The sequence below is a fragment of the Adiantum capillus-veneris genome, chromosome 27 (genome assembly GCF_014529385.1).
Source record: "Adiantum capillus-veneris isolate H3 chromosome 27, ASM1452938v2, whole genome shotgun sequence".
In the NCBI taxonomy this organism is placed as follows: domain Eukaryota; kingdom Viridiplantae; phylum Streptophyta; class Polypodiopsida; order Polypodiales; family Pteridaceae; genus Adiantum; species Adiantum capillus-veneris.
The window spans coordinates 50432630-50449398 of record NC_140957.1 but is presented as its reverse complement, the minus strand read 5'-3'; the positions used below and the strand labels follow the sequence as shown (position 1 = coordinate 50449398).

The 16769-nt window shown below is 41.9% G+C and overlaps 2 protein-coding genes across 2 annotated transcripts; both read left to right on the top strand.

Annotated features, from left to right (window-relative positions):
* Positions 1-4548: 4548 nt before the first annotated feature.
* On the top strand, positions 4549-4983 carry LOC147421947 (uncharacterized). Its single transcript, XM_086502994.1, has one exon. It carries the CDS (start codon positions 4549-4551, stop codon positions 4981-4983), a length of 435 nt encoding a protein of 144 aa, XP_086359120.1.
* Positions 4984-5251: 268 nt separating this feature from the next.
* On the top strand, positions 5252-6399 carry LOC147421946 (uncharacterized). Its single transcript, XM_086502468.1, has 5 exons — positions 5252-5371; positions 5452-5516; positions 5670-5677; positions 5807-6151; positions 6278-6399. Exons 1-5 carry the CDS (start codon positions 5252-5254, stop codon positions 6397-6399), a joined length of 660 nt encoding a protein of 219 aa, XP_086358594.1.
* The last annotated feature ends 10370 nt before the right edge of the window (positions 6400-16769 follow it).

The window sequence follows — 16769 nt, the reverse complement described above, 5'->3', positions numbered from 1 at the left end:
TTACGCCAACTGATTGGAATCTGATATCTTCTGTTCCAATAGCAGTAGAACAGACCTTCTCTAGTCAGTGAGGATACATAGGATTTTGCCGATTGATCATCGATTCAAATCTGGCATCTTCTATTTCAATAGAACCAGATCAAACCGATGCCATGTGTGTGAGAGAGGGAGATTCATGCCCGTGTCTTTTACTGTTGACTCGATTCCAGATTATGCCAAATACCATTGCATGAAATCTGCCATGTTACATTTCCTTGCATGCCCTGTATTATGCTAATGCGTATTTTGTGTCCTGCAGGGAGAACATATACTCACAGCACTGGACATTTGGATTGCAGCACAACCGTTACTCTAGCTGGACTACACTGCAAGGTTCGTTATTTCCATCCAACTCCCCATGACTATGCGTTTGCTTGGCGCAACACATAAACGCTACGGGGCAGGGCACGGCTTCCGTTTCTTATAACTTTTGGAGAGACCACAGTGCCAACTCTCCACCATACTTTTGTATGGCACTTCTGCATGCCGTGCACTGTTTACTTAATATCTTCAATTTATGGCACTTCACTACAAGATGAAATGTTTAACTATTCACATTCCTTTTCTGTAGCTCGAGCCAAATATCGGCGTGTAGCTTGGACAATCCGAAAACATTTGTACCACATTTCACGTCAATGAAGCACTTCATTTTAAATTGCAGTCATTGATGCTGTATCGATTTGCTTGTTTTAGAATTTTGTAGCTTGGTTCCTTCAGTTTCCTTTACTTGCATACTGCTTTCATAAGTATACAATCGATGTCGACCAACATCTATATATATATTAATTTTACATACAACTCTTTGACTAGTAAACACATGTAGTATATTGCAATCATAAATCCAAGTTTTTGCATCTTCACTTTTCACCTAAACAATTGATGCCATACTATATTTGTCCTTATTTCTCCCATACTAGGTATCAATATGAAGTTCCCAAGGCCTGCAAGGTTATAGTCCAAGTGTCATGATGCCAGGAAATGAACTGCAGCCAAGTTGAAAGCAGCTCACCGTCCATATGCTAGGTCATGGTTTGAAATTACTTTGCTATATAAAGATTGGATCATGCAATGTGACATCCTCGCTCACAATCTAGAACTATGTCCTTCTTGCGCAGTGACAAACCTTACGTACAACGACAAACGAGGCCGTGAGACACATGAAATAGACAGTCCTGCTGCACTCACTTCAGTATTATTGTTGAGCGCTTTGGAACACGCAGAAGTCAAATACTCATGGACGACGTGTACTTCTTGTAAAACAACTAATTCCCATCAAAGATATATTGCCATTCATGCACCTGACTACATAGAGCGTATTCTCTCTGCTCGACAAATACACACACAACTGCTTAGCATTATAGATGTATCAATCAGTGTGACAAAAACTACACATGCAATAGCACGAGGATCACTAGAGCGGAGGTCATTACTAGATAACCCACTAATATCTTGGTCGAGTGCTGCTAGTCGACACTCTACAAGTCATGAGCTATCCTCCTCAAGCATTTCAGATGTCCTGGCTTTCAATATCAAGAACAATCCCATATTGCAGAGATATAAGTGCATGGCCGAACGACCACACAAAAGAATAGGGTTATGCATATTGTCTGAAGAGGTTCTAGGAGAAATAAGCTGTCGTCATTCAGAGGTACAACCCTTCGACTTGATGGAGCAAGCCCAGAATGAAAACAGCTTCTCGATTTTGGCAACATTGGCTGAGCCATCTAGACGACACGCATATACTACATACAACACACATGAGTTTGGTTCCATACAGCTCCGTAACGGAAATATGCTTCTCAATCGTGTTGCTTCCTTCATGTACAATGGCTTGCCAAGCCGGATATCAGATTTCAAAGACATCACAATAGAGTCAGCTCTTTTTCCGTTCTTCTTTCCTTATGGACATGGCCAGTACAATGGGCAGTTGATTCAGTGACTACATTCGAATGAGAATTTACACTCTATTCTCTTTGTATACATTGTACAAGCCATACCTCCTGCTAATGTACCAGCTGAAACAAGCAATTTTGATCGCGAACAGTACAACAACCACCATTCTGCAGAGAGATATCGACAAGTACAAAAGAGCACACAAGAATGCAAACGACGAGGAAGCCATAAGGAACATATTTCGCTTCAATCTCCCAGCGACAATTGCTAGCAGTCCATCCTGGCATAGACGTTCATTAAAGGATTTGATCACCATGGTTGATGCATGGGGTTTGCCAAACATATTCATTACTTTCACAGCTGATGAAGTGACCGCCACAAAATGGAATGAGATCCGTACAATCGAGATGATAGCTCGGGCATTCAACGCTGAGTTCTCTTGGAAAGATTGTCCAGTTGAATGTGCATTGCTCTTCCACAATCGATTAAAACAGTTCATGAATCGCTATATCTTACACGGAAACCAGATCCTGGGCTGAATTCATCACTACCTTGTACGGTATGAGATCCAAAACAGAGGATCCCTTCATGCCCATGTCATCCTATGGGTGGATGAGAATGACATCGAGCAAACAGCATCAGAGATTGCCGCTCATATTCCTATTTCACTTACTGATGAAATACATGCAAGCACACTTCGTGAGCTCGTCCTTAAGAAACAAATGCATGTATGTCACGATGCATGTCACGTCCACAGCCACAACGGCAAATGCAAGTACGGATTTCCATACGACATTCAGCCAAATCCGTGTCCATCTCTAGATTCCCATTCCTTGAAATGGATGTACTATCGACCAACTCACGATGATCGGAATGTGGTTCCGTACCATTCAATTGTTCTTCTACTTTGGGGCGCTCATATGAATATCCAACGTGTCACAAATTCATCTTTAATTATCTACTCAAGTACACAATGAAGACTGAAGATATTGGACCATTGAACATATCTGCAGAAGCGGCCACCAAATTGGGTTTGGAAGGCCTCGACAAGATTAAACTGCAACTGATAGCTGTTGCTCTTTTGACTAAGCCAATTTATGCCACAGAAGCTGCATTGAACTGCTTACAAATTCCAGTCATAACAAAAAGCGACGCTGTATTCTACATAGAACATATCATGTCCAAATCACACAATGTTGTGATGCACCCTGTTGATTTGTATTGTGCTAGACCAACCACCCTTGAAACCTTGACATTCTTTGAGTACCACAAAAACCACATTATCGAAAAACGTCGGTAAAGTGCACAATCTACACCTTTGTTGGACAACTATGGCAATGCCATTAAACATCAGAAAAGATTGGTCAGGTTCACTGAATACCATCCAGGACACCACACAGAAGCCTTCTTCTACAACATCTTGCTACGTCATGTATGCTTCCGAAAAGAGACAGAGCTTCTATCAGCTGATAATACAATGGGATCTTACTTCGTAGAGTGTCAAGCAAGGGATTTGATCCAAAGCAATGAGGACTTGGAGATGTACATTACAGAGTACACACAAAGAAACATGCTAGTCAATGAACAAATCGATCAGCTTGTCCATATGATACTTCAAAAAATTACATTGCGAAGAGCAAATGAAACAATTACATCTTCAACAGATAATGACCCAGGCATGGACCACCATCGACTGAAGTCACTAGCCATATTGAAGGAGCTTGCTGCTGTAAATGACTCAGAACTCACAACGGAACATTCATATATATACAACAAATTGTTGAATGCCAAGAATGGCTTGCATGTCGTCACAGGGACACCGGGGAGCGGAAAAACACATCTTATCAGATATTTGACATACGAGTATGTCAGACGGAACATGAGCGTCATACTTGCTGCATCGACTGGAGCTGCAGCAACAAGACTAAGCAGCATTGCATCTACAGTCCATTATCAATTCAAGATACCAACAAGAAATCAACAGTACCCTCTCTCTATTCATGAAACTGACGAACGATATTTGGATATAAAAGAAGCAGATATTATAATCATAGACGAGCTGTCTATGTTAACACGGACCACTTTTGACCTTAATGTAAGACAGATTGTCAATGTAAGAAGCGGCACATTGACAGATCCCTTCAACAACACATGTATTCTCTTGCTCGGTGACCTTGCACAGTTGCCCCCAGTTTGTAAACACGCACGGACCTTTGTGAAGCATGCCATATCACAAGCTCGGTGCACTGGCTGCATGCAACTTTCTACAAAATGTCATGCTCCGTACGGCATGCAACAGACCCTGAACTCCTCCAATTCTTGATCATTATTCGTGAAAGAAGACCAACCACAGATGAGATCAATTGTACCTTGGGAGCATGCATTATAGATGAATCACATGTTCATGACTACATCAACGACTCCACTACAATAATTTGCACTCATAGATCAGACGTCCAACTCTACAACAACCTTGCCTTGAATAAGTTGTACAATCAAATTGACATTACAAAAGTTGACCTGAAGACGAACGTAGGTAACATAAATGTACTTCAGCAATGGCTCCTAGACCCTAAGTTCAACGAGCTGGACTCAATCGCAATTGGGGCTCGTTGCATGATCACTGAAAACATCGACTTAACAATCGGTGCAGCAAATGGTGCAACATGTACTGTTGACGCCATAACGCATAACAACGAAGGTCAACTTATATGTATCGTTGTTCTCATTCATTGCACCGGTAAAAAGATGACACTTCGTCGAACAAAGCATAAACGAACTGCAGTCAATGGCGCATGGTTTCACAAATCCACATTCCCCTTGACACTTGCATATGCCATGACTGGACACAAGGCACAGGGTGCAACAATTTCTACCAAAGTTATTCTTATCTTCAGAGATGCATTTGCACCGGGGCTTGCATACGTCATGTTATCGCGAATCACAGATCGTCGCAATCTCCGAATTCTCAATCTACCGACTCCTGATATATTTCGCCTTGTTCCACTCCATGTTATACACGGATCTCATTTAAAATGTTTTGGTGGCTAGTAAATCGTGTACTCTAATTGTTCATAAAATTTCCATATACCTTTGTTTTCCAGCATCTGTGCAAAAAATAATCTATAAAAATATAACTGATGTCTCAAGAGTTTTTCCATTTTTTTGGTGGCTAGTAAATCATGTACTCTAATAGTTCATAAAATTTCCATATACCTTTGTTTTCCAGCATCTGTGCAAAAATAATCTATAAACTGTCATTAACTTGCAATGCACTCTTTGTAGCGTTTTCCTGCGCTCTACTTTTGTTCTGATTCTTATGAACACTTTCTCAGTGCTTCTGCACAATTCTACTATTGGTTTTTCCAGTATGAACTCTAACCATGTCATCATTGCAGGCAACATAAAAAACGAAGAGGATAAAATGAGCAATTCAAAGGTATACTGCTCTATAAACCATATCACATTATGATCCTGCAATGCACACAAAATACTGATCGCATTTGTATAACCTTGCAGAGACTTGTTACCCTTTTCAAGCAAAACATTGCCTCAAAGAAAAAACCCCAAATCGAACCACGTCAGTATCCAACAGAGAGACAAACGCACCTACTTAACCTGGCAGGTTGCCGGCCAGACACTTACGTCAACAGTTTTGCAAGCTAAGCTGAACTGCGATTGTTAATAGACAGATTCGTAAAGCAACTCGAACAAAACAAGAGCATGGGTATTAAAAGAGCAACAGGTCAGCTCTACACACATGCAATTTTCTCTTTTTTTCCCTTCTTCTCATTGCTTTAAACATTAAAAAAACATGCTTTTTTACAAGGAAAACAAATTTGTTTGTCCCTTCTAATATTCCTTTTCTTTCTAGGTCTAATGAAAGAGATCATTTGCAAACTATCTATAGAGATTGACGTGCCCGAGGATCTCATGACAATCGAGGATGGTAATTGTCTGCTTCAATTGAAGACACCAATAAAGCCCTACATTCTTGAGATGTTGCACTATGGCTACGATGTCGCGCTCGAGGACCTCTTGGATACAACGAACAATGACGCAAGTGAGATCTTCGCAAGCTTCAAGAGACAGTGCAACGACGAGCCACCATCAATTACGGAACAAAAGCTGACGTGGCAACACAACAAGGATGTTTACAAAGCACGCTTTGGAAGTGACTATCCATACGCTTTCATCAACATCGACAACCCACCCACAGGTGACACCACCATGAAAAAAAAAAATCAAGAAATACCCCGCTCGATTATATAGTCTAATACTGTCAAGCTTCAGCATGCAATCTTACATTAATCCTGTTTCTTTCTTTCTTGCTTTTGCTGTGCAGAACAGGACAACAAGCCTCAAGTTCTGCTTCTCGACCACGACAATCAACCGAGCAAAAAACAACGGACATTGAATACACAATCTACTCCATCACATGCCGCCAAAACTGACGAAAGTACATAGGTGTCACAAACAATTTTGAAAGACGAAAGGCAGAGCACATTCGACAACCACCTTCAAAAATGCGATCCGACGTTAATCGCTACCAACCATTCGAGGAAAACTTCATTTTTTGACATACTTTCCGTCTCCAAGAATTTACATGTAGCACGTGCATTAGAAAAAACATTCATCAATACACATAGTAGTACAAGTTCATTTGGATATAATATTCTACGAGCTCATCCCCCTCACTGCAAGAAATACATGTTCTTGAAACAAAAAAGAAAGATCTAAATTATCCTTGTCGCTTTCGTGCACGTCTCAAAGAAATCTGATTTTTTCTGTCCGCTAACACAACATCCTTTTCCTCTCTTTTTCGTCAATTATTCTGCACAAAAAAACAAGTAAACATTCGCAAGACTCCCATCAATTAGTATTACTCATATATTGTTAAGAAACTCATATCAATCTCTATTGTTCCATATTTAAATCAATTTTGGGTCCTCCCATTTAATCTTTTAAAAAAAACAAGCGCCATATTCTCGTCACAAAGAAAAAAACGTACCATTTCTCAAAACTACATATGCTTTTCACACAGTGCGAGCATTGGCAAACTAGTCATGCTCCTTCTTCTTTCATATGCTAAATGTCAATTTCGATATGTACTACTGTATTCTATAGATGTTACATAGCAAAGGCCCACCAAGCAAGACTAGTTTAATCCCACCACCACTACCGTCTTAGCACCCATCCCCCTTTTCTCTCTCTCTCTCTCTCTCTCTCTCTCTCTCTCTCTCTCTCTCTTCATAACTCTCTCTCTCCCCCCTGCCCTTTCCTCTCTCTCTATCTTGTTGACTTAAACTGAATTACTAATCGAAAGACAAGAAGTTTAGTTGTCGTCCTCTCTCTCTCTCTCTCTCTCTCTCTCTCTCTCTCTCTCTCTCTCTCTCTCTCTCTCTCTCTCTCTCTCTCTCTCTCTCTGAGAGGTCGCGAACTCTAACGCCTCATGCTGTCCTCCCCTGGGCGAGGGGCAGCCTTATGGGAGGGCTTCTGAACCCAACCCTGCCCTACACAAGCCTAAAGACGAACCAACCTAGCCATGCTCCGCATCAGGCCTTCGACAACGCACCATGGTGCAGGCGTTCTCCTGCTTCGCAACCCGCCCGGGCCTGCTCACACAGTGAGAGGCTCTCAACACAAGATTTTGCCCTCTACAGAGCCCGCTTTTCATTCTTCTCTTCGCTAGTGCAGCAACGTGACAGAAATGCATACATGGGGCTTGCTCACACAGTGAGAGGCTCTCAACACCAGGCCAGTATAGCCAGCTTCTCTACTCGTGAGGCCTTATTTGACGACTCCGATTTGAAAAATCACAAGCACAGCGTCCCACGGGTTACAAAGAGCCCAACTTCTAGGGTTTTTACATTGTTCACATAGCACTTAAAAATTTACCCACCGAGTCATGTCTTCCTTCAACACGCCGACCCCTAGCACACGTAAGATTTTTCTTGTTGTGGCAACTGCACCCAGGAAGGATCCCGCCGCTCACCAAGATGCGAGGATCACAGCCCTCGAGGCTCAGATCCAAGCACTTGTTTTGGAGAATGATGCACTCAAACAACGCTTGAATAAGCTCGAGGATGCGGCAAAGGAGAACGCAACTCTACTTGGCAAAAAACACGAAGTTGAAGCTTCTCTCAATGAGACTGTCAAGGCGGCTCAACAAGAAGCAAATGCGGCAGCGCATAAGAAGATTGATAACGAAATCCAAGCAGCCTTACAAGAATGCCGGCTACAAGATTACCTTGCCCTCAAGATCAGAATTGGAGGACTCTCTTCACCATGGTGCACTGAGGAGGACACCCTCGAAGAAGCCATCACCAAGCTTAATGACACTCGTCAACTAATCAACATCGAGCCCAACATTGTCTCCTGGATCAACGACATGCATAGGAATATACCACCTGGCCAATGTATCCTCACTTTCAAAAATAAAGAAGAACGGACAAGGCTGCTACGCCAATCCTACCGCTTCAAGGGGACAAAGCTTTGGATTGCCGAGGAATTGACTACAAACCAACTCAAGCTTAAAGCAAGCGAGTTCAAAAAGGTGTGTGATGCACGTAAACAAGGTAAATGGGCAATCTAGCGTGGTAGTAAAGCCATCATTCAGGAGTTTCGAACTCCCAAGCCAACTCCTCCTCCACCTGATTCCCCTTGGGGTTTTGCTCTTGATCTTATCCTTTTTTTCCTTCCCCCTTGATGGACCCTTAGTCCCTAACTGATATGTATCCAACGCCTTCACTTCAAAAGAATAGATGTAATGTTTTTTTTTGGTCCCATAGGTCATATCTGACCTTCGTGGATGATAATTCATCTCTCTCTCTCTCTCTCTCTCTCTCTCTCTCTCTCTCTCTCTCTCTCTCTCTCTCTCATGCTAGCTTAAACGTGAATTATAGATCACAAAACAATAGGACAAAAAGTCCATATGTGGTCAACTCAAGACATTCATGTTATAGAATTGATATTTTATTATTTATTGCAGTTGACAAGTGGAAAAGACTAGACCCAGCTTGGCCTATGCGAATGGATATGTATATCATGTACATTTTATTATTCAAGTGCTCTTTTTTGAGCTTTGGCCATTTATGACCGGCCGGTCAATTTGTACTCATTTTGACCATTCAAGAAATCTATAAGTTAAATACGTACAAGAGGGAAATGGTCACTCTTGCACGGGGGGAGATTGCACCCAGTGTCTGCGTTGCTCTTCTCTTCTCTCTCGCCGTGTCGGCGTAGCACTCCACTCTAGGAGGGCAGCCACGCTCCCGTTTGTAGCAGTGGTATCAAAGCGGAGGCTACGCTCCCACACTGAACAATCTGAGAAGCAACAGCTAAGTGGTTTTTCTTTCTTATGTTTGCAGATTCTGCTAATTGCTTCACTTAATATTGATTGCATGATGCAATTAATGTTTTTTGGTCGAAATTTAAGAGAGTCCCTTCTTCATCGCCATAATTTAGTGCTTGTTAATGTAAATATTGTGTTAATTAAACACAGAAAAAAACTAAAAATCATGTCGAGATGATTAGTTACGACAAAGAGGAGTAATACATAGCATTTAGTAGGTCGATATTAAGGAGAGCAGAATCTTACTCGAGAGGGCTTAGCAACAGTTTACATTATAGGATTACGAGGCAACATTTCAAGGTTTTACAAAGGTTAAACGGCTTAGACAAGAATATCGAAACAAAAAGATTAAGAATTCCAAGTGAACTTTTGATGCTCTGTGTAGACTTGAGCCCGGGATGATGAAGAGGAGAGAGTTATAATCATAATCCTTAGCAGGAAGCAACGCATGCCTGCTGTGGAAAAGCCCCATATGCGGCTGCCTTGGTCGCCATTGCTGGAGGAAGAATATAGGCGTTCACTCGCTGCAATTATTGGAGGTTGGCCTTACTAAAGTACCGCACAAGCCAAGCCTGGTAGTAGTCGTCAACAACTGGTGACCTCCGTAAGCTGCCATGCACGAACCTCATCCTTCCATTAGTGTGTGGAGCACAAAACCTACGGGTTTGGAGCTGCCAAACCTCACCTCCCATTATTTTAGTTGGCTTGCACGCTTTGATATTGTTTCACTAATATCGTTCTGCAAGAATTGCATGCGCTACCGCCTCAGCGTGACCACTAATACCCGCAGTGCCGCCACAAGATTTTCTCTCTCTCTTTCTCTCTCCCTCGCAACTTTCCCCATGCAGCCATCGGCTTACCCTCTTTTTTTTTTACTAGCAAAACACACGCTCTCTATCTCTTCCTATCCCCACTGCAAAGTTCGACCAAGCTGGGCTTACGCAGTCCGAGAGCCGGCCACTTCTGGGGTGCTTCTTCCCTGCCGCATGCAGGCCACAACTGCGCTAATCTCCTTCTCTCCCCCTCTCCAGTTGTGCACATGGAGCAACAAAGGCTCCACGGACAGTTAGCAGTAAAGCTAACCACAAAATTTCACTGTCTTTAGCTCTCTCTTTTGCTTTACTTTACTATGCCGCCATGCAGCCAGATATTAACCACCCGCCACTTCAGTCCTCGCAAACAGCTCCCACACACTTCAAACCGCATGTCTTTCTCTCTCCCCCTGCCAACCAGTGGCGACGCCATCAACTCAAGCTGCCAACCACTTTCGCACGACAGGCTACCCAGCACCTCTGCATGCACATTATGACCCCAAGCAGTGGCCACCCAAGCTACCAACTACACACCTCTCTCTGTCTCTCAACTGTAGTCGCTCTCAGATTCTTGGAGTCTTGGTGCATGCAGTTCGCCAACCCTAATAACAACTCATGGAGTCCATGCCGACTTGCAGTTCGTGCAGTTTTTTTTTAAAGTACGCAGTTTTATTTGTTTTTTTTTTAACGCCACACACACAAGCGGTGGTCAGTTTTTCCCTCAGCAATCCAACACTCTTCTCTCTCTCTCTCTCTCTCTCTCTCTCATGGATACCCATGGAATGCGGGGGTTGGCATTGATGAACTAACAAGCAAAGCCGATGTTGTACTTCTTGTTGAAACTTGGGAGCATGATACACAAAGGATTAACGGCTTGGAGGATTACAATGTACATTCATTGATGTGGTCAAAGAATCTCAAGCAACGAAGAGGACAAGGAGGGTTAGCATGTATGGTTAAGAAAGGATTGGAAGATTTTGTATCAATTGTGAAAGATGACAAGTACAAACGTTATGTATGGCTGAAAATTATGACACCAAAAAGAGCACCCATTTTTGTAGCCGGTTGCTACATTCCTCATCATGATTCTCCCTTTTATGCTTGCATGGATAGAGATCAACCATTTTCTGATTTGGAAGAGGACATTGCTTATTTCAAAGGTGAAGGTGATGTTATTGTATTTGGGGATATGAATGCTCGCACAAAAACATTGCAACATGATACTCAACAATTTGATATGCCATACATTTCAAGGAGTTGGAGGAAGTTCACTTGTATGATCGTACTTCAATGGATGAGAAAGAGCCGGATCACTATGGAAAGTTACTTTTACACATGTGTAATAGCACGGGTATGCTCATTGCCAATGGTGTATCTTTGTGGAGTGGAACCAATGGATTTACATGTAGGAGACATAATGGGGATAGTGTGATTGACTATATGCTACTCTCTGAAGCCATCATGTATCGCATAAAGAGTTTTATGTTTGGTCAATGGACCCCGGAATCCGACCATCTCATCTTATGTATTGACCTTTCATGTGGAGAAGCAACTAAGCATGATAATCTCAGCCAAAGGAAAGAGAAGTTATCACTATGTATGGATTTCAAACGGGCACCAATGTACATTGAAATGGTTGAGCAAAAATTATGGATGACAAAGCTTCAATGTGATGCACCATTGGAAACTAAATGGGAAGCTTTCAAGAAAGCTATTTGTTCTTGTGCGGAAGAATGCTTTGCCATAAAGCATCTCCATGGTATCAACAAAGATAGATCACGCAAAAGGTGGTTTGATAAAGAATGTCAAGATGCTCGAAAGTCCTTGATAAAGCTTGATGCAACTATGGACAAAGACAACTATCAAAGTCATTTGCATACATACAAGGCATTGATTCAAAAGAAGAGAAGAAGATGGGAAGTAAAGCAACAAGAATTTCAAGTCCAAGAAAAGGCACATGCATGTGGAAGATTTTGGAGAAACTTGAGAGGCAAGCGGGTTGAGAATTTTGGTAACTTGAGTCTAGTGGATATGTACACACATTGTAGGCAATTATATGAGCAAGCAAATACTGAAAAAATTCCATTTTATGGTTCACTCCCATGTATGCCGTCTTTTTTTACTATTGAGGATGTATGCGTTGGGCTTGAAAAGTTGGCCACTCGCAAAGCGGGAGATCTTCAAGGTATCAAGCCGAAGGGGAGATTTTACCCATGAGTGGATGTGTGATATGTTCAACCTTGCACTTCAACATGGTATGCCTTATGATTGGAGTACTAATTGGGTTAAGCCTTTGCATAAAGGAGGGGATGTAAAGAATGTAAGCAACTACCGGACTATAATGATTGGGTCTCTTATGGCAAAGTTGTTTGGGTGCATAATGGAGATGAAATTGAGTGATTGGGCTGAAGAGAATGACAAGCGTGCAAAGGGACAAGCGGGTTTTCGTCGATGCCATAGCACCATTGATCATCTTGTCACTCTGCGTGTTCTCATGGAGGAAAGTCGGTTGAAAGGCAAGCGATTGTATTGTTGTTTTGTGGACTTTAAGAAAGCCTTTGATATGATTCCACGTAACAATTTGTGGAGAAGGATGGAAGAACTCCAAGTGCCAAGTGAGTTTATGCTTGCGGTTTCTCGAATCTATGAGAAGGTGATTTGTCAATTGCGCATGGGAAGAGAAATTTCAGAAATTTTTGTAAGCACTATTGGGGTTAAACAAGGATGTCCATTGTCACCAACTCTCTTTGGTCTATGCATCGATCAATTGGAACAAATGGTACTTGACTTTATGCAAGAAGAAGGCATTGAAGAGGTCACTATTTGCAATGCGGTAATCATGCTTTTGTTGTATGCGGATGATGTAGTGCTTCTAGCACACACTTTAGAAGATGCACAAAAGCTTATGGTTGTCCTTGAGAACTTTTGCTTGCATAGTGGGCTGATTGTAAATGAATCCAAAACAAAGGTTATGCTTGTGAAAACCAACCATAAGGAGAAGCCATGCATTGTGTACAACAACGAGACACTTGAAGTTGTTGAGAGCTTTAAGTACCTTGGCCTTGAGGTTCCATCCAATCACAAGTGGCATGAATGTGCTATGCGTCGTTTGGAAGCGGGAAAGAGAGCATATTATGTATTTGAGAACATGTGTAATGCGGGAAACATCAAGTGTTGGGTTCTCAAGAAGTATCTTTTTGATGCATTGGTGACACCGGTTCTTCTTTATGGAGTTGAAGTGTGGGGCAGGAGCATCTCAAAGTCTACTTGGAAAGAGTTTGAGAATGTCCAAAAGCGTTTTCTTACAAACTTTCTCCAAGTTAAGACACAAACACCATATATGCTCCTACTTCTTGAGTCGGGATCTCTTCCAATTGAGGTTATGGGCATGGAAAGGGTTGTGGAGTACATGATAAAGATGCGTCAAAACCCCTCACATCGACTTCCTACAATTGCATGGGAAGCAAGCAAAAAAGTTCAAAAGACGCATAAAAGCAAGATCTTGAGCACGGGATGGATGCAAGACATAAAGAAGTGGTTTGGGAGATGGGATGCATTACACTTGCTACATGATGCTTCAATTGACTCTCAAGTGAATGAAGCTTTTCTACAACGCCAATGTATTACGGGTTGGGAGAAATCCGGTGGGTCACGCTTCATACATTACACCACCTATATTGTCCCCAACTACAAAACCATGTTCTTTGCTGAGAGAGGAAACCATACTCACACTTACATGCTTGAGCCTATTCCCTTGTATGCGATACGCACTATCGCAACAATTCGGCTAAGCTCCCATTTCCTTCGATGCGAGATAGGGCGTTGGGGCAATGGAGAAGAGTCAAATCGATTGTGCACATTATGCTCACTGCAAGTTCGAGAGTCTGAGTACCACACACTACTAGAGTGCTCAGCTTTTGATGACATCCGAACTTGCTTCTCTCACATTTTCAGCCATAACTTAGACCTACACACTTTCCTCTCCCAACCAAAGTGTGGGCTCTCCATTGCGACTCTCATCACTACAATTTTGGAGCATCGAGAGTCACTCATTAGCCATACACATACTACATCACATGTAACTTTGGTCCCATAGGTCATATTTGACCTCCGAGGACGATAATAAAATCTATCTATCTATCTATCTCTCTCTCTCTCTCTCTCTCTCTCTCTCTCTCTCTCTCTCTCTCTCTCTCTCTCGTGGCGAACAAGATTTTCTCTCTCCCTCTCATGAATGAGAGGCAACACTAGCTTCTCCAAATTTCATCTTTTTTTTTTCTTCACTTGCCTACTAGCACACAGTCAGCGCAGGCAAACACCGGGCTTTAGTCCTGAAGGTGGACCGCTCACTGCCAAGGCATTGGTGATATTGTTGATAGCCTACAAGGCCTGTTTTTTTGAAGCAACACAAGAAATAACCTTCCCAGTGCTTGAATCCGTAGCTAACGCCCCCTCTCTCGGCCGCCCTTCTCTGCCAAATTTGACTACCACAACACATGCATCGTCGGCCCCGGATAGTTGCAGCAATGAATTGAGCAAGCTCTTCAACGTAAAATAATCATCTTTTCTCCGATCGCCAAAGCGAAAATGTCATGGTGGTTATTACTATTCGCACTTTGAGTTTATTCAATTGTCTATATCTCTGTCTTGATTGTCATTACTCCAATGTTTTCTTTTATCATGATCCTCATATGTTTTTGTTACATGTCTCTAACTCACTTACGGATTCACACGTACGTATGCAACCATAATGCGCATATCTCATCACCTTATTTTGTCCACTCATTTGACAGCTTCAATGCTAACATAAGGTCATATAGTTAGAATGAAATTTTATCCCCTTTATTAGCTTCTTCCTTGGACCGACTTTTTAACCTTCGTCTTCTTCTCACATGACCCTCCTCTATACTACTTGTCATTTCTACCTTCATCACAACTCTCATTACAAACTTTTCACCTGTTCAAACAATTAGTGGGTGCTTCAATTAGTTTTACAATTGATCAGACGTCATTTTTTACCCTTTGCTTTTGAAGATTACTATTGTAGATAAAGCTTTGACTATTTGTTTCATGTCAACGAACTTCCAGTCATCAACATCCTCCATGTGCAATTGAGTTCAACGTGTAGCCTTTTATACAATGGTATCCTTAGAGTGGACATGTAGTACTGCTCTTCTTTTGACATACATTGCATTATCTTAAACAGGCTGCCATTCTATTACATACCATATTTTCAGCATTAAAGTACCACATTTTGCAATTGTTAGCTATACTTTCGTGCAGGAGTGATAATGACAGCCCCCCCCCCCCCCCCCCCCCCCCCCCCCCCCCCCCCCCCCCTCCCCCCCCACTTGTCTCCATCAAATACGTCATTCCTCTTTTCTTATTTCATTTCTCTCCATTGTGTTCTACGTTGAATACTCAAACAACACTACTAAGGACATGGCTTTTGATTGTATTGAAAGGAAATTTCATTGAGATGGTTTGTCAATAAGCTATGCAGCTACTCATGTGAGCTAAGGTGCTTTGAGTTAGTGAACAAAAAAATTGTAAGTACTCTACTACTCAACTAACTCCAATGTGGTGTCACACAGGTAGTCAATGTTTTGTTTTTTATGTCTTGTCTAGTCCATTGGTCACATGCACACAAATCCGCCGATTTAGGCAGTGTGTAAATGCTCACCTTGGTGTAGATTCGCCGATTTAGGCAACACCAGTCATTTGTGCAGATCCGCCGATTTAGGCAGCACACTGAAAAATTGCAAATTCACAATGGTAAATGCAGATCCGCCGATATAGGCAACATTAGTGCAGATTTGCCGATTTAGGCAACACACTTTATTGGTGTAGACTCGTCGGATGAGGCAACACCGATCACAAAATCATGCTGCAGTGGTGGTTGGCCACCACTGTAACTGGTATGATTTTGTTACCCGGGTTTAGAAAATAAAAGATATTTTGGAATTGGATTTGGAATTGGTATATGATGATTTTCTGTTGTGACAGTATTTCTGAAAGTGAACTTGAGATTGATGAGAATTGATTTATACAATGATGAGTGTGACCAATGATATCCTGATTCATCAGGATATGACATATACTACTTATTCTAGTGGTATGGGACACTAGAATAGGTAGTATATGGATGACGACAGGCATGAGCAATGTTGTCTAATTTTATGAATTTCTTACTATTTGATACAGATTTCTAATCATTTTTTTGACAAGTATTGTTTGCAGATTTTTATCTTCGCAACTGAGGACAATTGCTTTTCAACGGAGAGGTATGTTATAGAATTGATATTTTATTATTTATTGCAGTTGACAGGTGGAAAAGACTAGACCCAGCTTGGCCTATGCGAATGGATATGTATATCATGTACATTTTATTATTCAAGTGCTCTTTTTTGAGCTTTGGCCATTTATGACCGACCGGTCAGTTTGTACTCATTTTGACCATTCAAGAAATCTATAAATTAAATACGTGCAAGAGGGAAATGGTCACTCTTGCACGGGGGGAGATTGCACCCAGTGTCTGCGTTGCTTTCTCATCTCTCCTCTCTTCTCTCTCTCCGTGCCGGCGTAGCACTCCGCTCTAGGAGGGCAGCCACGCTCCGGTTTGTAGCAATTCTCATCAAAACAAAACATTTATGTGATCGTAAAGTGGTCAA

Excerpts from the sequence above, each read along its gene's own strand:
- LOC147421947 (XM_086502994.1), top strand. The coding sequence starts at position 4,549 with ATGATCACTGAAAACATCGACTTAACAATCGGTGCAGCAAATGGTGCA.
- LOC147421946 (XM_086502468.1), top strand. The coding sequence starts at position 5,252 with ATGAACACTTTCTCAGTGCTTCTGCACAATTCTACTATTGGTTTTTCC. Across the intron at positions 5,372-5,451 it reads ATAAAATGAGCAATTCAAAG|AGACTTGTTACCCTTTTCAA; the intron begins GTATACTGCTCT and ends ATAACCTTGCAG. Across the intron at positions 6,152-6,277 it reads CATCGACAACCCACCCACAG|AACAGGACAACAAGCCTCAA; the intron begins GTGACACCACCA and ends TTTGCTGTGCAG.